Source organism: Oxyura jamaicensis, chromosome 18, assembly GCF_011077185.1.
Source record: "Oxyura jamaicensis isolate SHBP4307 breed ruddy duck chromosome 18, BPBGC_Ojam_1.0, whole genome shotgun sequence".
NCBI classification, from domain to species: Eukaryota; Metazoa; Chordata; class Aves; order Anseriformes; family Anatidae; genus Oxyura; species Oxyura jamaicensis.
Genome location: NC_048910.1, coordinates 9,755,581 through 9,781,566, shown reverse-complemented (window position 1 = coordinate 9,781,566; position 25,986 = coordinate 9,755,581). Strand labels below are relative to the sequence as shown.

Here is a 25,986-nt window from a genome sequence, read left to right as displayed (position 1 = left end):
ATTATAGATAGGGCCTAAGACGTTAACTACAGCTAAGATGGATGCATCTTACTACGGAGGCAGTGATTACCAGCAAACAATGAGGAATAACAATGCTCTCCCACAGCAAGAGCGCCCAAACATATGGAATATGTGCATAACACTTCTTTTTGGTGTGGAGAGGAAGAAAGACAGTGTGAAGTCATTCAAGCGGAATGATAACTAAACCAAAGCCAGATCAAAGGAATGAAGAAGAAAGACTGAAATGTGAAGCTGAAATATTTATTGCCTTCAAAACATCATCCCTATCCTGTCCCTGGGCACTTTAATATTTCGAAGTTGTTAGAAAGCATTCTAACTTGTTTCATCATTTCAAAGAAATAAAGCCAAAAATATAAAGTAGAGAACAATTTTATCTTTTACTCCCTGATTTCCAGTATAAGATGAGCTTGTCTTTATGAGAAAAAGCATGAATCCACTTATAAATTGTTTACAGTTTGCATAATTTGAGATGTTAACATCAAAAAGCTGGTCTGGTCTGCATTCCTTCAAGTAAGCTGTAACAATGAGTGATATTTACAATGCAATTATTATTTTAAACTATATACTTATGTTTTAAATAAATCATGAGATAACATTAACAAACTAAACCACTACTTAAAGCTGTTAATGAATTTAGAGTAAATACTCCATGTGTCTAGTATCACACTTCAGTAAAATAAGAATAATGCATCACATTCAAAATTAATGGCCCACAAGTTAACCAGACATTGGTTAAACACACTAATAATTTTTGTAACTATTTCTCATTATAATAATGACAGGCTGCTGTTGTGCTAGGTGCTATGCAAACAGAATAAAACAGCAACTGCAAAATGATGAATGAGATGTGGCTTCAAAGCCTGGGTGAGCGCTGTAAATGTGGTTGGAAAGGAGAATGTTATAACTTAGCTAAACATTGCAGATATTGTCTACAAGATTTAGATACATCACATACAAAAGGCCACAGAGGCTCAGTTATCCAGAAAGGAGGATTAGGACAGATTAATTGTTGTGGCTTTTACATGCTGAGATGACAGCAAAACCTCAGCCACAAGAAAATGGAGGGGAGAAGCAGAGAGACAGGTGTAGATAACTGCTTAGATTAAAGGAGACAAGGCTGTAATTAAAAGGCAGACCAGAAAGTCAGCAGCACAGATAGTAAATAGATCCATGAGATCACCCAGAGAAGAAGTGCAGAGAAGGAAAAGATAGGAATCAGAGAACAGTGCTGTGCCACAGAAAGCTGGAGGGCAAATAAATACACCATCCAAAGGACCAACTATGGAAGAGATCACTGAGAAGAGCACCAGACAAGAAGAGTCATTTAACACTTGCAAAGAACAGCCCAAGATGTTATGAGTGACAGTGCCAACAGTGGCTAGCAAGTCAGAGACAATGAGGATTAAATAACAGTAGTAAGACTGTCTCCAATTTTTCCCAATATGGAATTCAAAGTATAATACCGAACTAATTACTTCAGTTTAAAGCATGCCAAGTTTATTACTTCAAAGAGGTCTGTAGTGATAAAAACAACCTGAGTCAAAAAGCCTTTAGTAAAAAAAGTTTCCCCACCGATCTTGCTTCTCTTCCATCCTTGACAATCATGGCTACATCACCAAGTACCATTTCTGAATGAGCAAGAGTCCAAGAAGTAAGCACATCACTCATGCACTTGTACAAGAATGTGCAAGGATCCCGTATTCATTCAGGCATTTTCTACATCTAAGGCAACTATTTTAAGGGCTAAAATAATTGTCCTATTATATTTTAGGGTTCAGAATAATATCCAAGTTGTAGAGGACTGAGTAGTAACTCAGTACTGAGGAGTGATGAGCACCTATTTGGCTCATCAGTTGATTCATGTCCACTAGCGTGGTGAACATATTTTTTCACATTTTTTAAATAAAAGCACCTGCAGAAATATTAACTTTCATTCCTCAGTGAAGGTTGCTTGTGCTGTTGATAAACCTGGAGGAAAGTTGCACAAAGTACGCAAAAAGTAACCTCAAAATTACCAAGCGTCATTTGAGTCTAGCAATCAATTATCTAACAACAAATAAACAAGGAAGAAAAACATTTTGCATGATTTTGGTAGATAATTTTAAACTAACCCTAAAGAGGTGACAGCCTGAAACATTTTAGGCTCATTAAAAATCAGTAATTGATTTCAATGATCTAGAAGACTTTCTTTGGCCAACAGAAGGCTCTTCATTCCATCAAAGTTTTCAGCACTGTAGCCTTGAAATACTCTGCCCTGAATTTAAAAGATGTGCTAATGTTGAAGGGAAGCTTCTTGGAATAAGGGAATAATTCTGACATTTGTGTTAAGTATTTATATTCTCTTAGTGAAGTCAAACTCTATAGCCCTTAACTATATTAATTATTACAACAGCAGTTTACATCAGTTAACCTAAGTGTTACAGCTCTACACACTGAAGCTGTTCACCTAACAGGACAATACTTTTCATTTCATACACCTGTACTTTATATCGAAGCATTTTCATTGTTAATATCATTAAAAAGATGGCATACGATATAACTATAATCATCTGAAGGGACAGAACAGTATATGCTGGATATAGACAAAAATTAAAAAGTCACTTTTCTTTTTGTACAAGTAGCGTTTTCTTTAAATACATATTTCATTATTGCCAGTAGGTCTCCAGAGAAACTGGTGAAAGAAAATGAAAGGTTGTAAATAGTTAATAGAACACTTTAGTTTTGCTTTTAAGTGAGACTATTAAATAAAGCTACCACATTTTTTTGTCCTCTGTTCATACTTTACATTGTGCCCCCTAGAGTGAGGGTTATGTCAGCATGTTCACTAGAGCTAAAGGAATGTTTACAATATGCTGGAAACTTTGACTGTTTTTGCTCTAAAAGGTTTCAGATGCTCAAACAGAGCACCAAGTGGAGAACAGCTGGCTGTTTTTCCACTGATTCTTAGAGGGGGAAAAAAAAAAAAACACACATACACACAAAACCACCACAACCCTGTCTTAAAGAGTAAGATTATATCCAAACTGTTCAGCCACTTGACATTACCATTGCTTTTAAATCACAAGGTTTGCCTTTTTCACCATATTGCAATTGTTGTAACAATTGTTGTATTTTTCATAGAAGAGAATGATGAACACAATGAACATGAGTATAAACTCTTAATGTTCTTTATTGCAACATTTGGAATTAAAGACAATGGCTTCTCATATTTCTTTAATTATTTCCTGCTTTAAATAGTAATAGCTTTTCCATTCCTACACAAATTCCTCCACAAACAAATACTTCATTTTCAAGGAAAAATGGAATTAACTACAGGAAAACAGCTACACTTGGGCAATTATCCTAAAAATATTAACAACAACAAGCAATTACTCAGAATCTGGATTGAACTTAGAGCAGCAAAAAAGAAGAAAACAAAAAACAATGAAACCTTGTGGTTAAAGTTATCACTCCATTTATTTATCATTGTATCGATGATTATCACGCAGTTGTATTTTTCTGTATGCAATGGCATTTGTCACATCCTCCACTACAGGAAATCCATACAATGTACTCCATACAATAGTATTTTGAAGAGGAATCCGTTTAAAAATATAGTTCTTGTAGGGTTTGGTATCATTAAATCCTCAAGATCCTCCATAAATCACAGCTGATTTAAAATACTAGTTCAAATTTCAAATTTAACCTTTTAGAAGTGTTGCGATCCAACATTAAATGCAAAATTATACAACTGTAGCCTGCAAAAATAAAAAAAATATATTCACTGCTATTTATTCTATCTACTTCTGCCATCTATCTTCAGGATTTTACTTATTCTTGCCTTCACCCATTTCCTTTTTTATTAGCGCAGCAGCAGTATGTATACCATCTCCTTATCTCAGACTTACGTACCCTCGTTTCTTTTACTTCGTCCCTGTTAAAACAATTTAGGCAAGTAATATAAAGACCAAGGGGATTTTGCAAGAGATTAGTATTCTAAGGGACTGAAAGACCCTTACATAAAAACTGGCGCTAAAATTCAATATATTTTTTGGTATTACAAACAAAGCAAAGAGAGCCTTTTAGAGCAAACAACATCTGGGCCTTCTCTTCACGTATGAAAGCAAGCTATACTATGAGAAATGAGTCATTGCACAGCCATAGCTGCAGGAAAAAGTAGGAGAGGGATTCAACATTAGTTTTTCTGTGTACCTGAGCAAAACTGTATATGGGAAAGAAAGGTAAGTTGCTTTTATTTCCGTATTGTATTGAATTTTTACTGCCATGAACCATCTTCATACCATGCTTTCAGGTGAAAAGACTTTGAAACATTTTGGTCTGCCATCTAAAACAAAATCACAAAATACTTTGAAAACTGAAATGCATGCTTAAAAAACCTATTCTAAAACTACAAATCTGCTGATAGGTAAGAGCTGCTCTGTTGGTTTCTAGAGAGTTTATCCCCTCTTTCTTCCCCAGGAGAGTTTTAAACAAGTTCAGAAGAGAAGGAGTAGAGAAGCACTGGAGAAAAGAGGTGTTGCTAGTTTCTTATGTAAACAAACAATTTTATTGAGTGACTTTCAATAAGCCAGCTGCTAAACATTTGCTCTGTATCATCACCACTTGCAAAGTGCTGAGATTTGGCTCCATAGGCAGGTTTAAAAAAATGAGAAAGATTATGAGGAAGAATGCTATGAAGCATTTAACTGTGAATAGCGTGGACATATTCCTTGACAATTCAATTTTCAGTTGCAACATCTGCACCTCGAGAGGTAACGTTTCATTTCTCCTAAGATCACTTTATAAAACTTGTTTCCTTCAATTATACTTCAGAATAGACGAGTAAGAACTCAGGAAAGCTATATTTCAGTAGCATAATGACAATATTAATTTACATACGGGAGATGCAAAGCAAGTAGCATTAAATTAGATCCTATAGCTATTTCTGTATGTGAGAATCATCACAACCGTTACCCTGAGAAAGCAGCAGCAGGAAGGTCTGCATTTCCATGCAGGTGACAGATGTGAAGACTTAGGAAGAAAGATGATAACAATCTCTTATATATATTTATAATTGATTCTAAAAAGTCCCATTTTGAGACAGACAGACTTAATACAGCCCATGGAGTCATAAAGGTATTATGGACTCCAGAATGGAAGTGAACTGAAGACACTAACACTGAGGCATCTAAACATATGCTGTATTCACACAACTCACATGAAGAAAAACAGTAACTACATACCATCAAATCAGTCATCCCTATCCTAAACACAACTATTTATTTTGTAATTAAAAAAAAAAAAAGCCATTTGTTAGGTTTTTAGGAATAGGTCATAAATCGTCCACCTGCAATACGGCTGTTGGGAACATTACCCAAGTGCAGATCAGCTAAGTGCTCCAGAGATGATCACTGAAATAGAAAAAGTGGTCAAAAAAGACAGGCTGACAGCCTTTAACATACATGCCCTAGCCTCATTTTTAAATCACTTCAAGGCTGTGCCTATTTCCATTTTCCTAAATTGCCATAGGTCTCTGAGCTTCAACATTTGAATTCTTCAGTTAAATGGGGAATTAAAATTATGAAGTAATCAGATATTAAAATATTAGCAGAGGCAAAATAAATATTTTTAATAAATTGGTGTCCAGATTTCACAGACAAGACACTATAGATCATTTTAAAATCTACTCTGGGTACGTGTTGTATGTCAGAAAAATCTTTTATTTCTCTTCCATGTAATTTCTTTAGCAAAAAGTGAATATAGATTATCTGTTGTATTCAACTCAGTACGGAGTGTGACAAATTGTAATGTAACTATACCTCTTTAATTCTTATTCCTCTACTTAAAATAAAAGATAAGAACCACAGAGATTTAGCCTGTATGTAACCCATTCTCATGACATTTTATGCAACCGAACTAAAGGGATTAGAGAAATAACCTTTCCCACTCAGTAATTACACAGAAGCTTTCTACGTTGTTATAAATATGCAGTTTAAATGCTTTTCTAGAAAAAAATAAGGAAATCCTTGGAGCACTTCTTAGAGTCACTTTTGCTATGAGGCAATGCCTGTGATGTTCATTGCTAAACTAAGTATTAAATTTCTATCTAAAAGTCACTGCCAATAATCACAAGTATTAGAGCAATTCTTTTGCAAAAGATTTGTTTTTGACAAAGATTTCTGCCATGAACATCAGAAAGAAAAAACACAAAACCTTCCATAAACCGTGTAAAGTCCTTCAGTATTAAAACTCTGGCAGCATTATTTATTCAAAGTGAATGATACCCGTAGAAATATACATTTTACTCTTTCACAAAACGCCTCAAATCACTTTCATTGTGCATCCATATGGATGTGTTTGAAACTGCAAAAGAACTCTGCTGTCACACCACTGAAAAAATAAAAGTAATAATAATAAAATCACTAAAATGCTTACCACTTCCCTTTCTTTGTTTGCAGCTGACTAGCTACTCAAGATATAATCCTGTGGCCATTTCAGAATCAAAGTGCATTCAGATCAAAGTAGTTCATGAGATATCACTGATGTACCTACTGGATTCTGAGTTGCAATTCCACAAGGCATCATTTCTATTGAAGATGGTGGACTATATTTTCACCCATCTCAAGGAAGATAAGGCTGTTTTCTAAAGATTTACTGTGTCTGCTTTAGCCTGTATTTACTTAATTTGATTCTGCAAATAGTCAAAGAAATTCAGAAAAACAAAGCATTTTCAAATAAAACATTGTATATTTGAATTCATTTTAATAGCAAGAGATTTTTAAATTAACTAATTTTTGCAGCAATGTAAAGAAACCTTAAAGAACACATCCATTTTTCTGATAAATTTATTACTGCTTACTGTATTACTTATACAGTAAGCTGGTGCTTATTGTATATAAATGCATACATATAAAATCTTTACGTTGTTCAGATGTAGAATCACAGAATGGTTTGGGCTAGAAAAGGCCCATAAATATCTAATTCCAACCCCCTGCCATGGGCATGGACACCGCCCAAGAGGCCAGGTTGCCCAAAGTCCCATCCAACTCAAATGCTTCCAGGGATGGGGCATATTCTGGTACTAAACTAAAGGTTTGTTTTCCAGAAAGTCACCCCTTCGTAATTAGCATTTCTTCTGTACCAGACTCACAGTGAGTCTCTTCCTAACATCACGTGTTACTAACATTACTGATAAAGTAGTGAATCATCTACGACATAGAATAAGCCATTTACATCTCCAATTAGCGTGTTCTGTAGCCTTCATGTGAAGTGAAAATGAAAGCAGATGACCAGACCATCAGGAATATTACTACTTCTCATGCCAAAAATACCTTCTTGTCAACTACTTTTAGTGATTCAGTTTCAACAGGAAAGCAGCCTCTGGACAGCCTTTCACAGGAACTAACAATTCAGAGGTTTTCTACCAGAGTTGAAATCTGAAAGAACTGGTTAAAAGAGTATCTGTTGGACTTATACTATGGCACTATACCTGCCAGTAAAATGTTTTTAATCTCTAGATGCCCAGATCAGCCCTGATGATTCTTCCGACATCTGACTCCATACAGACAAAAACAAAGCTCATTTTAATTTTGATTCTTTTTTAAAAAAATCACTTATTAGCATTACTAATTCCATTATTAACCTTAAAATTAACCCTAAATCACTTCTATAAGACAAACAAAATGCCAGTAATACAGATTTGCTACTGAAGAGTAAACTATCTCCAAAATTAAAATGCTTACCCAGAGGCTGACCCATCCTCAGTTTCAGGCCAAGGACCCATTCACAAAAGCAAAACTTTGCGAGCCCTGAAATATCACCAGAAAACTGGGTTCTTGAAACATCAGTCTTTCACATCCTTACTGTAACCCGAACATTAAACCTAAGCTAATTACAGTTAAGAAATATCTGAAATACTTCACCACCTCCTCAGATATCTGCAGAGCTTCGCAGCACAGTGCTGTTAACTAAAAAGTAGGTTCAAAATCTCCAACCCACTAACCCACTGTACTTGCCTGAAGGGAAGCACTACCATGTTTACTCTGCTAGAGGAGCACCCACATAGGGTATAAGTTCTGAGCAACCAGTGGCCTGAAAATTCAGGTTTGTTGTATTAAACATACACATACTTAACTTCAAAATGACATGTTATTTGTAAGCCATGGAAGATAATTAATGCAACTACCTTAGCAATGAGTCTGATGATTCAATATTAAAAGACATGTTCACTTGATAAACAGTAAAATCTCTCATCTTATAAAAAGACAAATAGCATAAAGAATTTGAAGATTAAGTGCTGAAGATTTTATTCATATTTGTAGGGACTTAAAAGAGTCTCTGTTGATAAATACCTATGAGATTACAGAAATAAAGGAAAACCAATTTCAGCCAAAGTGACCTGTATTGAATAAAAGTATCTTCACAATGCCTCTATCAGCTTACATAAGGTATATTATAATATTTAACTACTACTACTACTTTTATAGTTTTCACACACAAATTGTTTTGTCTCAGAATAACCTGTTTTTCTTAGAAAAAAATACATAATTTTTAATTTAAACTGTATCAACATATGGAAATGTTTTACTTAATCAAAAAAAGGAAGAAGCATAACAAGAGAATCTTGTTATATGTGCATCTGCTGTATGTAGACTATGCCTCTGCTCAGAAAATATCAGACTTGTTCTATCCTGATTAGTTTTGTGACGTACAATGGTCAGCAAAAAAGCTGTCCAAGTTCAGTACTGAAAAGCATCTTCTGTTTGCAGTAGACCATCTCTCTGACCCCTGGCTACATTTGTAAAATAACGACTGACACCAAAACGTGAGGTACCAGAAAATAGAAAAAAACATGTTAAAGTTGTGATTCAAATACCCATAAATTACAAATACATTTACGAAACCAAATTCAAATATAATTTCCAAGATTAAAATCAATATTGAAGTTTTTCTTAACAGTCTTGCCTGTCCTGTGACTTCTCCTAAATCATAAATAAATACCTTAAGTACTGAACAGGAGATTGCACAGAATACAAAATCACAGACCACTACATTAGAGCCTAATGCAATAAACACATTTTCAAATGTATCCCTTCCAAAGTAGTCCAAAGCAATCTTTGGTTTGGATTCTTTGCCTATTATGTATCCACTCTAAACTGAAGACTGTTTCATATATTTGACAGTGAATGATCTGCTGAAATCACTAACTTCGATTCTGTTTTATTCCTACCACTTAACAGATCAACAAACTTGGGTGGTTTGTTTCTTGCCTTGTTTTTTTTAGTTTTTATAGCTAACACCCCTAAGACATGGCTTTACAATGGGAATATAACTCAGACAAATTTTGGGAAGGTGGTTAGACAGCACACAGCATATGTCTACCTAATAAATGGGACTAAAAATTTACAAGTGTTTCAACAATTATTCCATATTCACTTACTTCAAAGTCTCTTGCAGCTTGTGAATTTTCTTTTGAGCATCCCCTCTTTCTTTATCAAGATCATTCCGGATACCATGAATCTACCATTGGAAGGAAAAAATACCATATTTTAGGTAAAGCAAAGCCTGATAAAGTTTTATTTTAAATTATAAACTTTATTTTACAAATTTCTTTTGCACTGATATAGATAACTGTCGATATATTTCTAAAATTACATAAAACGACAAGAATAAATATTAACAGAGATGTGAGTAATTTTGTTTGATCCTGAACATTTGTACAAAAACTGTAACCAGATACAGCACAACGTTCAGACCTCCAATGAAAAAGCAAATCTACTTTTGCTACCGTAAACAGCTCTATGTAGGTGTTTACTATATGGAAACCTGAAGTGTTAGCCTGTTTCAAAAAGCCCAAGTATTGGCAGGCTGTGCATCAGAGAGTAAAGGTGTTACCAACTCTGACAAAGTTATATAGATGTAACAGCTGGCTCAAGGATAGTTCTCAGTAATAATCTGTCACTGTTCTTATGCTGAGCTGAATGTTTGCAAAACAAGCAGTAGATTATTTATAAAAAGCAGGTGTTTCCTTTGCTTGTAAAACCATTTAGCCTAACTGGTTCCTGATTCAGCAGATAAGCACATTTAATCAAACAGTGACATTTAGGGTTACTACCTATTATTTGTTTGATGTTTAAATATCATAGCAGGCAATAGCCACTGTAGACCAATAAAGATTATTAGATAATGGGTAGGTACTTAAGTGAACAGATTGCATCAGGGACTTCATGATTCCTCTACTTGAAGGCAAGCTTGATTTTAGCATTTTATGGGCCAATCTATACGATTTTATGGATCAACAGATTGTTCATGTGTATTTTTCCCCCTCATCCTTTCTTGAGTTTTTTTTTTTCCAACGCTTACTGTTGCATCAGAATTTCTGAGTACGCAAACTGCTATAGAATTATCTATTGAAAAGAAAGGGTCTTCTTTCGTGTTTAGTGATTCACAGTATCCCAACTAAAGTAAGCTTTACCTTACCTATAATAGAAATCAAATAACGTAGTTCTGCAAGATTCTGCAAGAATCTATTTTTAACCTGAGCTTGAAATGACATCTTGAAATATCAGAGAAATTGAAGTTTGAACCTTGTGAACACTGTAAGAAAATGATTCTAACTAGGTGTGCTGTTACTATCAAACCAACATCCACTGTACTTCAGTAGCCAGAAGTTATCCAAATCTTGCTAACATACTTTTATTTCAATCAGCAATATTATTTCAATCCTAGGCCTTTCTTGAGGCCAACGTTCACAAAAACCATGACTTGGTCTAAAATGACAAACGAGGGCTAGGATTAGTGCAAAACATATCTTGGAACAAAAAAGAATTTAATTCAAGTCAGCAGGAGGCACTAACTCAAACCAAAAATCTCACTACAGTTCATGTAGCAAATGCTATTACTAAGCGACAAGTCGCTATGATCACAAGTCATTATTTTGTTATATATTTGCCACATTCTGAAATGATGTTTGAATAACACATCCTTTCCAGTAAACAGTCGTCTAACACACTCTCTTACTAAACACTGCATGAGTTGAATACATAACGTTGCTAAAAATGAAGTTTAACTTGAAACCTATTGATGTTTAAAGCCTGAAAGAGTAGATAGCATTTGCAAAGTGCTTAGGATGAAGTGCTTCTGAGAACTACACTTTCTAATTTAAGTTTCTAATGTAAAAACAATGCATATTGACAACATATAGAAACCACATTCAAACCACGTAGCCTTACAGAATAAAGATACATTGGGAAAAAAGTACAGAAGAACATATGGAGATGGACAACAGGTCAGGCAAATTTCAACTTAGTTCATTGTTTTTTCCTCTAACAGCAGTTAGTATCAGATACCAACAAAAGACGACTTTACAAATAGGACAGGCATACAGCAGCACTTTGGTAATGTTCTCCCAGCCTGCATAATTTGAGGTGATATATCAGCAATTAAATGGCTGCACTTAAATCTTCCTCAAATTTGTCTAATTATTTTTCTAACTCGTGAAATGCTTGGACTGCACAGTACCCTATAAAAGACCTCCACATATTCACTAGAGATTTTTTGAAAAAGTTTGTTCTGAAACTGCCACCTGCTAATTTTGGTTAAGGCCTCCTGCTTCTCACACCGAGAAACAGCAAACAAGCAACCCATCTCCAGAATCTGTCACTGCCAGTTCTTCGTTTAAACAACAATAGCTAAGACAGACTCAAAATAATAAAAGAAATACAGTAAGAGCACTGAAAGCACTGCGCCCTTTTAGCTGGAGTGAATTCCTCTCAGAGGGAGTTAAAGAGCATGTAAGGAGTCTTGAAAACGTGCATAAGACAGTATATTTTCCTGAAAATATTACCTGCTTTTCATATACACGCTCCAAGTGAAGTTTGTCCTGTTGAAGTTTGTAGTCTTGATCCTGCAAATGAAGAGGCATTTCTAAACTGACAAATTACAACTTTCTTTTATTTCAATGCAGTCATTATCAGTCACATCCATATTTGCACTTTATAACATTGCTAAATACTTTCAAATTGACATTTAGCTGTTATTTGCAATTATGGAAAACACACCACTTTATTTAGTGCCTCATTGGCTTATAAAGGGCATCTAAAAAAATGTAAAGTTACAGGACTTCGTTCTTTGTTCATAAATCCAAGATGCGAGCAACACTCAGATTTTTCTCAGAGAAAAATCTTTGACAAAAAAATCCAACCAACAGCAAAAAATACCCCACAAAACCATCTCTAAAGTCATGGTTTAAGCTTCAGAAGAGAAAAAGCAACTTGTTCTCCTGAGCTATTAAAATGCTGTTCTGTACTATGTCAACTCTGAAATGAAAGACATCAGAGGAAAAGTAGATGTTAAAACATGAACAGGCTTGATATGTTATACAGACAGGGAACTCATTATCCTGAGATAATGAAAATTGAACTGAATTGTTAAAAAGCAAAATAATTTGAATCTTAAAAATGTATGCTGATTAGAAAAATGTATCTGTATTTTTTTGACATTTCTCTTTAATACAGACACAGGTTTCTACTGTTAAATCATATTAAAACATATGAATTAAGACAAATAGTCAAAAAGTGCCTGTAAAAATTCTGCTCTTACCCATAAAGTGATCTCTTCTACTCTTTTTAATCAACCTTGAAGCATAAGGTGACATCTATATTTCTGGGAATAATATACAATATGCATCCTCATGTATTTGAGTGTATTTTACTATGGCTATCTAAAAGTTCAGATCACTGAGAAAAGTGCTAGGAACTGGTCATTCCTGAGTGAGAAATTCAGGGCTCACCCTCAGCTGTTGCTGTCTTTGATGTTCTGAATCTTGTAACTGTTGTTTTAATATACACACACCATGCTGCAACTCTTCAATCACATCAGATGCCTGTAAAGATTTAACAGAAAGAATCTTTGTGTTATTAGCTCTACAAGATGCAACTTTGGCCTTTTAAATTCACTTTTCAAAGGTGACTAAAAACTGGAAAATTATTAGTGTAGGAAAAAAAATGAGTTTTTAACTCCAAATGTGTTACATCAGCGCTTATAGAAGTACCACTTGTATATGCACATAGACACCCACCCACCAGAATTACTAGTTAGCTTCAGATACTTTTCCAGGGAAATTTAGGAATGAAAAATTAAGTTAGTGTTTTTGCATTTTTATTTTTAAACTTATGCACATGAATAGCTTATGCAACTGAACATTTTCTGGGATTTATTCATATGCATTACATTTATATTGAGGAGACCACTTTAAAATAAACATTTTAATTCCTGTTATAGATGGAAGCATACCTTAGCTGCAGAGAGAGCATGCTCCTGTTTTATAAAATTTATATCAACATCATATTTACTTTGTAGTTGCTGAATGTTCTCCTCATATTCCTGTACAATACGGTCCTTGTCTTTCTCAAGTGAGCTGTGCCTGTAAGTAGTAAGCAAACAAAACATGGAAATTGCTTTCATATTTTGTCACTTTACCTGCTCAACTTCTATTTTACAGAGTAAATCTGACCGTATCACATGCTTGTTGTAACAGAATTAAATGCTTATAAAAAATGGAAAGATAATTTACTTATGATGGTCAGTTGGGTCAGTTCCAAAATGAGTTTTGCATCAATTAATACATTTTTATGAAAATCCTCTAAAGCAAATTACCATTCACTGAGTTCTTGAGTGAAAAAAAATGTTTGAAGAATATGGAATTTCCAAAAGCAATTGTTAAAAACAGCAAGCTCTATTTAATTACCTTGCTTTTACTTCCTGAAGTTCAGAGCATACCGCCTGGTAACGTTGTTCTGCTTCAATTTTTTCTTTAGATAATTTTTGACGCTGTAAGTTACTATTTTCAGCCTCAACAGTCAACTGCTGCACACGAGCCTCAAGATTTTTGACCGTCTGGTTCTAAAAGAATAAGTCATTGTTAAAAAGCACCAGAATAAATTAGCATATACCCCTGTTGCTATCCAGTACAGAGCAGCAAGGTTCTTTGGTGGTCCAGAAACACAGGAGTTACAATGGCAAATCATGATCAATGTCAATCGTGACGGTAAGTTTTATAAAAAGAAAAAAAGATTTTACTGTTTGTTATTGTGAGGAGCAGCTATAGAAGTCTGCTAGGAAACGTAGTAGACTGCATAGCATCCAGTTAAATCTGTAGGTTTCTCATGCCAAAATATTCTATCAAGTACTTTTACCATCATCATAAATACTTTTGTCTGTAAGCGTATCAAATTTCTAAACTAAAATGCAGAGTAATGCACTTAGGTTGCTAAATTATAGATTTTAAATGACTGTTTTAAGTGTACACTTTGGGAAAACCACATCCAAGGATGTAAACCATAAGATACAGCAATATATGGTATGGACACAGAATACAAGAGGAATGATTATAATACTAATGCTACATTAACAGTGCAAATGCTGTTGTGTTTCAAATCCACTAACAAATATTAACTGAAAAAAAAATCACCAATTATCTCATAAGGTATGTATATCACCTCCATTTTATTACTGGAAAAGTGGAGGCACACAGGGAAGGAAAGCATGTGCAGGAATATAGCAAATACATATCAGGACTGAAACCACATTCCTCTAGTCTCTGCTGATATACATTTCATTAATCCACTTCTCATAAACATATCATATGCTTGATTATAGTGATTTTCTTTCAATATATTACAAATATTTCCCTCCCCCCCCCCAGTTTTATACTCCTAATATAAACAATCTTGAAAATGAGCAGAAATAGAAGAGGCAGGTAGCATGAGACTACTATTTCTCACTCTTCCCTAAATTTATGTTAATATGCACGGAAATGACTGAAGTATTCCTCAGGAGGTTAGAGTCAAAAAATAAGACACAGCTGTCCTTCCAGGATGTACATATCATTGTTATTTTTATATTAACAAAGGTCTGAACACGAGGGAAGTGGAAAAGTATGTTCACCCTCTGTCAAGTAAAAGAAAAACCTCAAACATCTGCCCTCTCAAGTGAATGCCCCAACTGCCACATAATTTTAAATGAGCCCATAAAGCAAGAACCTCATGCAGTTGGAATGGTTACCTGAACTTTGGCCAGTCACTTAAGATATTTTATGCACATAGCACAGCAATTTTTTCCACCAACACAAAGTCAGCTGCGCAGCATGTTTTGTTGTTGTTGTTGTTGCTTTTAAACAGTCGCGTACACATCACATTGCCAAATATCACAGTTCCTCCCTGCGAACCCACCCCTCAGGAATAGTTCAATGTACAAAACCCTGCTTAGGAGTTCTACGGTATTACTTAAATTGTTCAGCCAATTTCACTTGCTAAGAGCAATGGCATTCTTGACAATGTGAAACTCTGAACAAGAAAACTCTGAAATACAAAAAAAAAAACACAACCAAGAAAGAAAGAGAAAGGAAAAAGAAAACTAATTTCCAGTGACAGTCTAGTCTTTCATCTTAAGCCCTGCCTTGAACTGTACCTTGTTTAATTATTAAATCAGAAGCTGCTCGGCAAGATCTGTCTAGTTTTGATGGTTCTTAAATTCAATCTTGCTGACAGACTGTGTCCATTTTTCTTTGTATTTACTGTTACCTATGACATGACCTGAATGCTAGTTTTTAAATTAAACATTCATTAATAAAGGAATAAACTTTATTTGACATTGTCCTTTCACTCATTCAATTTTCTTCATACATCACAATGATAAAAACCAGGATGCTTTCTTAAGGATACTTGTTAATTTCTTTCTTTTTTACACTCTTTACATATTGAATTATTTCATATCTATCATATTCAATTCCTCGGATTTTCTCCTTTTTTTTTTTTTTTTCTTTTTTTTTTTTTACAACACAAACAGTTTCACTTGATTTTTCTGTGCATTTCTGCAACTGGGGAAGAATTTGTTTCTATTTGTCAAACTGATGGTCATCACAAGTGCATTTTTGTGTATGAGAACACCACTTGAACACATGACAAAAAGTAGGAATAAAAGTATGAGCTTTATGTAAGCAAAAGTTAAAGAAACACTAGAAAAAGTTATCTCGGAGAGATAAATAGAATTCAAATCCTGCGCTTTCAGAAAAAGATAGATATTGCTTGGAAAGATTTCAAATCTATGTTCCACGTCAGAAGAAAAAGAACGAGGACAAAAAAGTATTCACAAAGTAATTGAACAATATGGTTTAGGCTGATGATGCCTTACTACAAATTGTTGTATAATTTACATAATTACAAACCTTGTATGCTTGCACAAGACCCACTTAAAAGGTCTGGTATAGGATTACACTTCCTTACGAATAAAGTTGAGGTTGATGATTAAATCTCCCCACCTATCTTATCACCACCACCAGGAGACATTTATCTATGACACCGATTATGATTACAATGTATTTTTTAAAGCTAAACAAAGATCAAAAAGATTTGGGCACATGATTAAATAGCATCTCTAGATTATTAGAGTGCTTCCAGAGTTTTATAGACAGCTTACAAATTTCCAATTGAAAGAAAATTACACTTTTGCAAAAATAAACAGGAGCTTCGACCAACCCTGTTTCTGTGAGATGAAGCCCAGAAGAAACATAAAATGAAGTACAGGGACAGAGGCTAATAGCTAAATCCACATATCAGCACCAGGTTCTTCCTTACTAGACCAAAAGCAGGCTTTGGAGGCAAAACTCCTGCACTTGCCATCTACTGTGCTTTAGTTCACACTGCAGAAGTCTCAAAGCAAAGGAACTGGATTCCTTTTGGATACAACTAATTTGGAAGATGTCAATCAGAAACAGACCTAATGACTTCCAGTCATTAATTACTATTAAATCAATGTATCCAGGCTAAAGCTAGCCTGAAAAAGTCTCTGAAGCATGTTGAACAGGGACATTGGTCCTCAGTATCAACAGCTTCATTCTACACACATGCTCACACAGCATCGACCTTACTTGATCACACAAACCTAGCTAACTCTAAGTAGCTTGGTAGAGAGGGCAAATTAACACCTGCTTACATTTTTTTCCTGATTATTCTAAGAAAGAAGCTCAGTAAATTAAAATACTACTAGGATTATTAAAAAAAAAATATCTTGGTATTTGATCTCCAATCTAACAGAAGCACTCAGTCATTTGAAGAGGAGATTTGTAAGTACAAAGTTGCATGGATCTGTAGATGCTACATAAATCTTTTTTATAGTTTACAAATCTACAGAGATGGAAGTTTTGGTAATTTGACTCAAAACCAGTGAGAAATGGTAGAAACAGTCCTTCAATACGAATACTTATCTGCATAAAACTCATTGAAGGGCTGTATTTCAATGTTCATTTCCAGTGGCAAAAAATCTTTGACTGAACTAGCTTTTTGTACTGTCCTTTCCCAAGACAGGATAATTGCATTTCTTGGCCAACAGTATTTATGTACACTTTTGCACAGAGACACAAAATTCAACTGCTTAAAAAGACACTATTCCTATTGTCACACACTAACAAAAACTTACTGTTGACTTTATTTGCTCCAGATAATCTTTCTCCATTTTGCTAAGACGAGCATTGGTGTCCTCAAGTAGTTCCTGCATATCTTCTGTGTGCTTCTTCCGAATATTAAACTTCTCTTTTTCCATTTCAGCTACAGCATTGTGAAGCTGCACCACAAAAATATTAGCAGATAGTAACTGACATATAAAAGTAGCATTTATATATTTTATTATCACAGTACACCAACAGAACACCTGACAAGTGCAGGTTACACCTCTATCATCTACAACACAACTATAAAATTGTCTCACTAAAAATAGTCTGTGACTCTATAAAGCAGTAATTTTTTAAAAAATTATTGTATTACCATCATCCTTCACACTACCATCTTCAAGATAAAGATGCTACTCCAATTTAACTTTTATAGTTTCGTTACATTATAATTAACATTAGCATTTTGTGTTCTTGTTTGTATTCTTGCCTCATTGATGACAATTACAGATGACAATCACAATTACTTGCTATGTAACTACCAAAAAGTGTGATCTCAGGCCGAAAATAATGCTTTTCTAAAACAAACAAACAGAAAACCCTGAACACTCAAGCTTCTAGGTCTTAAGCACGTAGGACAGGATTTATGATTTCTCTCTTACAAGACAAGAATTAAAACCAACATCACTTCCAGATGCAGGGCTGGGAAGAAAAAAAATTAAACGTAAGCAGCATGCTTCATCTATGAAGGGAAGCATTCTGCCCTTTTTGTGACCCTCCCTCTCCTGAGAGGGGTAAGCAAGGCAAATACTGACAATAATTTGGGCAAAGGTGAAGCTGTTCTGCAGTAAACATGCTTCTCTACGCTTTGCTGCTGCCTTAAGTCTAACAATAATTAAAAATACCTTGAAGAATTCATGACCCAATGAGAAAGTAATAGTTCAAAGGAATCACCGTGACAGCAGGTAGCAGGAGGTTTACCAAGATTAAAATTCCATGTCAGGTCAACCAGAAATAAACACTTCCCTATTACCTCCAGCGACTTGCCAGGAGGACCAGATGAAGCCCAGGAACAGCTTCTACAGAGACCAGCTGGGTGGGGGCACGTGACTATGGGTGTGCAAGAGAGTCAGCTAAAAGAACCTTGCAAGATTACTCTAGATGTAATTAAAATCAACACAAGAAAATCTCCCTAAAAGTAAAATCCTTTCTATTATATTTATGTTTTTGAAGCAACAAAATGTATTATCCCAGATACAGACTGTAGGAGTCTTTCAAAGAAAGCATTATATTCATTACCCTTTTCTCCCACTCATTGTTCAAAGAATCAGTGCTTTGCTCACACATCTTCTTTAACTCCACAATCTGCTTTTCCTTTGCTTCCCTGATGACTTGTGACTCACGAACAAGGGTCTGAACTGTCAAAAAAAGGAAAATAAACAACCATTCAAGAGATACCTTTGGGACTTTTCACTGTTGGCTACAGATGCAATCAGATTAGAACAGTTTTCCAATTGACCTGGCTTTCTGATGTTTTTCTGCTGTTAAAAAAAAAAACAAAAAACAAAAAAAACCACCTTTATGCCTGTGCTTTCTAACTTAGCACACTTAAATTCTATGTCACTAAAATAGTACAAGCTGTTCTCTATTATATTTAAAAATATTTCGTAGTGAGGTTTTCCTTACTCTAGCAGTAAACAAACATGAGTAAAATTCCTAAAGAAAATGGGGATTTCTAAGCTGATTTCATATGCATCCAGAAAATATTTTCATGCAGGTTGAATGACCAATACAAAAAAAAATAATTTCCCAAAATCTCTCCCAGGAGAAGCACTGGATTCCTTGCAGGACACTTTACTTAGCAAGGAGCAGGAAACAAAATACATTTAACTTTCTCTTTTCTGTACCTAGGTCACCAAACTCATGCATTATTTTACATGGGGGTTCCATACAGAGTGTGAATACACTACAAGGAATTCTAAAAGAAATTTATACTCAAAAACTGCTGACAAGCCACACTCAGATGGGCCAAGTTTTATACATATGACATACTCAGGACTACTGCTCATGTTTGAAACCTCTTGCCACAACAGTCCTAAATAAATAATACATTGTGGTTTGATTAAAATGTACTGAATGTATAAATAAATGAACCTTGAACCAGAGATCCCAGAAGTTTTGAATAAGTGGCCAAAATATTTCAGTATCAAAAAAATGCTTGGTGACGCTCATGAAAGCGTGTAGGCATTAACCATAAGCACACACTGCCTCTTGGAAAATTTGCTTTGGCAACTAGACAACCAGCAAAGAACCAGGCAAGCCTCTAAAATCTAAAGAAAAAAAAAAAAAAAAAAAAAAAAAAAAAAAAAAAAAACAGGAAAGACCTGCAAATGAGGAGGAAGAGTATGCTTGCACCTAGAAGGAACACACAGGCTCATGACCACAAGGACGCAGTACAATACCACCATGTAGAAAAAAACAAACAAAAAACCCAACACAACAACCAACAGTTGTGAAGATAAAAATCACCTTTTTTCTCCAGTTTTCTAATCGTCTCCTCAGCTTCATTTTGTTTGGTTTTGTAGAGGGACTTCAATACCTCTATTTCATCATTCTTTCTATCCAAAATCTGTAGCAAAGATTCACAATACTTTAACAAATTTCCAAAAACCACAAAGCTACAACCAGTGCACACTGATAACTGTCAACGGAGCTGCCTTCAAGATATCCTTAGATCTTGCAGGCTAAGCAATGAAATATAAATAATTTTCATAGCTAAGACTACCAAGTCATAAACAAAGGATTGATTTAGATAAAAGCAGGCACTAGGGTAGATTAAAAAGACATTTCATGGTTTTTTTTTGGGGGGGGTGGGGGGGTCTTTTTGTTTTCTTTAAACTTGGGCAAATCCAACCTTGCATTTACAAGACAGAAAAATTAAGCTAATGCCCTAGAAGAGTTTGGAAGTTTCACGGTTCTACAACTCCAAATAGAAAGGATTTGTTTCCCTTTCCATATTTATACTGCCTAGGTATACTTAAAAGCATCTCAATATTTCTTAAACCTGATGAGAATTTAAATCATTACTGAACTTCATTACACTTTCTTTGACTTCACCAGTACTATTAATTGTAACAGACCAAGTCCTTGAGGTGTAACTACATTTACATTTCTGTACATGTTGATTTTGGAAAAAATGGTTTGAGTATTTGCATACTTTGAGATATTATATTAATTTAAACTTCAAGTTTAAAATAAACAATCAACTCAGATTTTATAGCAGTGCCCCAAATCTCTCATCAAACAGATGCTTTTATCTTAAAACAATATTACCCTATTTGCATTAAACATTTTTTTTTTTTGTCTTTAAAGATTGATATGACGATATTTAACCTTTTCTAAAACATCCAACACTATTAAACGACTTCAGAAGCTGGAATTCTAAGATCAGTTAGAAAAGGATGACAACTCACGGGATGAGAAAGCATTTAAACTATTTCTTATTCTCACAAAGCTGTTTCCTTTAGACTCCCATCTTTGCTAGCTAGTTATGCTTGCAAGGCTCTGAGAACAGATGAGCCAAAAATGCACCTGACCAAATATTAACATCCTTTCAGGAGGCTTTGATGTGTCATAGTGTTGTGTCAACTGACTTCCTCCAAGTCTGTGACTCAGTCTTAAGAAACAAAACTGAGATACTCAGTGATGCTAAGCGTACGGTAGGATAAGTCATTGTGATCCCAATCCTGAGCTGAGCTCCCATTACACTCCTGGAATCACAGCGCTTCAGAAGGCACTTAGTACCTCACAGGATTTGACCCCACACATTCAAAACACGGTATTAAATGTAACAGAATGGTCTTTGATGGTCTTCTTGTCATCTTCCCCCAAGTGGTGTTATGCAATACAGTAAAAGCAAACCCAGCTTAGCCTAAAGGAAGTGCACCTGGTGTCATTTTATTGCTGTGAAGGGTTAAAAGCAACACACAGCGTCAATAATGCAATAGCATAAAAAAACTGTTTATAGACCAGCCCATGCTTTAAGATGGTGTCAAACCAGAGACTATTGCTGTATGAGTAGAAACGTGATAAACCTGCATATTGTCTTACTGCTATTTTTTGCACTGTCCATAACAATATAATTCTTTTCAATATTTTTGTGTACAATTTCCTAATATACAGGTGTCTTCTCTTTAAAATAAAAATCAGAAGTTTATGATTTCATCAGCATACAAATCGATAGAAGCTGCTAGACTGGTAAAATGGGTTGCTTAGTTAAAACAAACAAACAGAAGTCACCTGGTATGTTCATCTGCTTTCTGCAAGCATTTTTCTTTTCCTAAATTCCTGCTATCAGAGAGTATTCCACGTTCTTATCAGCTTATGGAATCGGTTACCTACAATCTTACTTTAAAGGAACATTAATTGCAATTCTGAATAAGTACAATTGTGAACAATTTATTAGTCGGATTCTCTATTATTTTGTTCTATATATTGTCTCTGGAAAAAAAATAGTCCTTACCTTTTGAACATCAGTATCATGCTTCTGCTGTAATTTAACTTTTTCTTCATGAAATTTACCTTCCAATATTTTCATTTTCACATCCAGCTTTAAAAACAAAATAGAATCAATAAACAACTAAATTCAAGACTAAATTTCACTGATGTCCTTTGCATAACCTTTATCTTATTCATGTATGTTCTTTGAGAAGGCAATGGGAAGTCACTAACAAATAACCACGATGAAAAAAATTAAAAAATCAACAGTCAGGTTCTTGGTGTTTCCATATTTATCTGATAAAGCTGCTACAGAAGTTCTCAACTTAAAATATTTATTTAGAAAATGAATTTGTAAGATGTTTTAGTTGGCAATAAAAACAACTGCTACTGCCCAGAAAAGAGCTATCGTCTTTTATTTAAACAAACACTTAAGAATTAAACTTTTCATTTTTGTGTTACTATACCAAGCACGGTAAGCATGCTTTTATTCTTTAGGCAGGTGTTACATTTACACAAAGAACGTCCTTTAGCACAGATGCATGTTTATTTTTGTTTTCTATTATTCAGAGGTTTCACATTATAATCACATTTCCTTTTAAAGGTTTCTTATAAAGGGATTAAGATTACTGCTGAATTTGATTGCTACTATACATTTCTTGCTTCCGCTCGTTTGTTCATTGTAGTGTACTTAACACCCCCCCAACAACAGCATATTGCTATTTATTACTTATAGTCTCAGTTTGCATCCTAAAAGTGTTTTTAATCTATTGTGTATTTGCACTATGCCTCTAAAGCTTGTCTTCAGGACTCTGCAAATATGAGAGAGGTTTTGCGCTTTTCAGAGCTCTTCCCCAAAATGACAGATCCCAGCGACCTCCCTCACTTTACAGAGGACAGGCCACAACCATTGCAGCATGAGTACCAACATCTCACCAGAAGATGTATTTAACCATTACGCTGCCATCAGAAAAGAAATTTGCTTTCAGGATGTTCCAAGAGCCCACGGTGCCAAGGCCCATCTGGACAGCAGTGGGGCACCAGGCTCAAGCCATTGTGCAGCTCTCTCATGCTTAGTTTTGGTTAGCTCGGCTAAGAACCTCACTTCCAATCTTCTCAGCTGACAAACTCTAAAGGAAGCAACAAGCATTACTCATTTTGCCCTTATTTTTACTCCTCTGACTTACCCAAAGCACATAAAGATTCTTGCTGGAATGAGTAACATATAGAAGCAATAAATACACCACAGATGATTAATAGCTATTATACAATTACTTTGTAGCATGCATCTGTTCACTATGACTTGCAGAAATACTTTAAAAAAAAATCGAGCTACAAAACTCCAAGTCATCATTCAACAAAAAAATGCAAAATGTAGTGCAATAAATACTGCAGTCCTCAACAGCTGAGAGCAGAAGAGCAGCACACGCTGTCCATTTCCAGACTCCACACCCACTGACAGCCAGAGTATATGCCTGCTTATTACACCACGTAAAGAGGCTTCTTATCTCTCAAGAAGAAAGAGGCACTCAGTCTTATGCAAATTATCAAAAAAATAAAACTGGATTGTAAATTAATCCAAAGAAAAGGGTAAGTACGCTTAGCTGTCAGACATCATCCAAAAATAAGCATCACAATAAAAACGCATGTTCTATTCTTTAAGTATATGCATGTGTATATGTGAAAAGAAATGTATGCACATATCCTTCTAACAAAGTGACATTATAGAAGAAAATCTCACTACCAGGAGATGAACAAGCATTGATTTTAAAAAACAGCACAGTAATCCACTTCCAGACAGACAGTTTGTGAACATACCATAAATAAATACAAAGTACATGTAAAAACACAAAGCCTAGAAACAAAACATGACAGAACCTTCAATCTACTTGAATTACATTAAAAGCGTACAAATTTCTATCCCACTCACACACCTATTAAGTACACGCAAACACATTACATTTAAAAGTCATTAACGAAGTGAGAACATCTTGGCTGACATAATTTAATCCTCAGCATTTTGCATCAGTTGAGACCTGGCCCATGCCTTTATTGTTCTATACGTTGAAAGAACATAAAAATGAGACAAACTAAAAGTCGTCTTGTATTAAATACAGACACCTATTTTAAAGTGTTGGTGACTGTTCTCAGCAACTTGGCTGTCTTTCCACAGGTTAACAGCAATTCTTGAAGTTGGCTCCTGCTTCTAGTCATTAATCTTCCACTTAACAACTTTCACTTGCATTACTTCTTATCAATTTCACTTCATTTTCTATTCATTGCACTAATTCTGGGAGGGTGGACCTCCCCCTTAAAAAGCACACAGATTTTGGGACTACTTTCCAAAAAGGTTTGACAGCTTCGTCTCAGGAGAGCTACTGGCAATCAAACAAAATGAATTGGAAAAATGTGTCCAAGACACAGAAGTCAACTCTTAACAAAGGCAAGCACTGCAGTAACCACATGAACTACTTGCTTTTTAATTAAAAAAAATAATATTTTTTAAAAATCTCTTGATAATGATTTATCAAGCTTTCAGCTTAAGTTGAAACCTGTATTTGTAATGAGTATCCGATAAATAAAATAAAAATAAAATAATCTCCAGGAACAGTACTTCCAAGTGCAATACTTCCAAGACACACATCTTCAGCATTTTTCATTGTAATCTCTGGAAATGTTAGTGCGAGTATTTGCTGTAAAAATACAGATGTATTGGTTTTAAAACCCTACATTTGTAATTTCTTCTATGGAAAATTTCCAGAAGAGCCAGAAAGCAAACTTTTTGGCCCACACTTTTTTTGGCCTTGCACAAATTCTCCGCACACGTAAATTAAAAAAACAAATCGCATGATGCAAACACGTTTTAAAAAGGGATCTCATCAAGACTGGGCTTGAAGCAAATGGGCTCACTTCACAATTGGGTGAAACTTCTCCCCCGCCACTTCAAAGTTTTAATCTTTGATTAAATACTAATTTAAATAAAGGAGTATCTTTGAAATGACAAGCATACTTAATTGAATCAATTACATATCTGTAGTTACCCAAATGCCAAACCTCGTTTGCTAAGTTGGTCTCAATTTCCTGTGGAACAGCACTTTATAACTTTTACGTGTTCATCTTTTATAAACTGCCCTTTACACTTCAGCGTTTTACTTTATTAAACATATATTGAGAAACAAACTGACTGAGTGCAGTAACAAACTAACACTTTCACAAGTGTTAGAGAAAACACATAAAGGCAGCTTAAAAAATCTGTCATTCACTTTGGTAGAAGCGACTAATTGCTCTGATGCTCATCGGTTTTAATAGCTTTTATTACTAGTTCAGAGGCAGCAGAGAACATTAAGTTTACAACATGTTACCAGAGTAAAAAAAAAAAAAAAAAAAAAAAAAAGCATAGATATTGTGTAGATAGCTGTATCAGAAAAGTTTCCAACTATGTATGAAATGCAGCCATTGCTGTAGCCTGAACATCATTCCTTTGGATTTCTGTCATTGTTTACTCTCCTTACAAAGAGTATGAGGCAATTAAACCCTAAGGCCATGTAAACATTACTGATGTCAAACATCTGTGCTGTCCCTGTTATTTAAAGCCATGGAGGGTGGTATCAACAGAACCACTTTTATGTGCCTAGTCACACTTTCTTCCTAATTAACAAAAAAACAACAAAACACACACTAAATCCAGCAAATAGTAACCTGAAAATGGACTTTCATCATATCACTGTCTTACATTTTCATAATGCAAGTTAGTTGCCATGAAAATTTAAATAACTGTCCAACTAAAACTGATAGAAACTAAACTGCAAGAGTCATAAATCTTAGGAAAAATAAAGGTGACATCCCAGCTTTTCCTCACGACAAAAGACAAATATTCATCTTGTCACTATTTACAAGAATTTGTAGGAATATTGAAATACCTGATTTAAAAGTCAATTACTAAGTAAACTAAGGATATTAATTTGAGGCTGTAGTTTGGAGAGAGCTTTGAGCCACTGCTCACTGTTCGCTTGTCTCATTACCAGGATCACCCTTAGGCCAGAGGG

General features: G+C 34.8%; 1 protein-coding gene across 8 annotated transcripts in view; it reads right to left on the bottom strand.

Annotated features, from left to right (window-relative positions):
* The window catches only part of CEP112 (centrosomal protein 112), a 160,454-nt gene that overhangs the window by 108,850 nt on the left and 25,618 nt on the right, over window positions 1-25,986 (bottom strand). For all 8 annotated transcript variants that reach the window (XR_004755094.1, XM_035342199.1, XM_035342202.1 and 5 more), the window contains exons 9-17: window positions 21,966-22,052; window positions 19,973-20,072; window positions 18,743-18,861; window positions 17,476-17,619; window positions 13,748-13,902; window positions 13,294-13,423; window positions 12,791-12,883; window positions 11,846-11,905; window positions 9,440-9,519 (exon numbers count right to left, since the gene is read on the bottom strand). Coding sequence is in view for 7 of the 8 variants with exons in the window: in XM_035342199.1 (XP_035198090.1) it covers window positions 9,440-9,519; window positions 11,846-11,905; window positions 12,791-12,883; window positions 13,294-13,423; window positions 13,748-13,902; window positions 17,476-17,619; window positions 18,743-18,861; window positions 19,973-20,072; window positions 21,966-22,052 (968 nt within the window). In the remaining variant the exon portion in view is untranslated. The remainder of the gene's footprint in view (window positions 1-9,439; window positions 9,520-11,845; window positions 11,906-12,790; window positions 12,884-13,293; window positions 13,424-13,747; window positions 13,903-17,475; window positions 17,620-18,742; window positions 18,862-19,972; window positions 20,073-21,965; window positions 22,053-25,986) is intronic.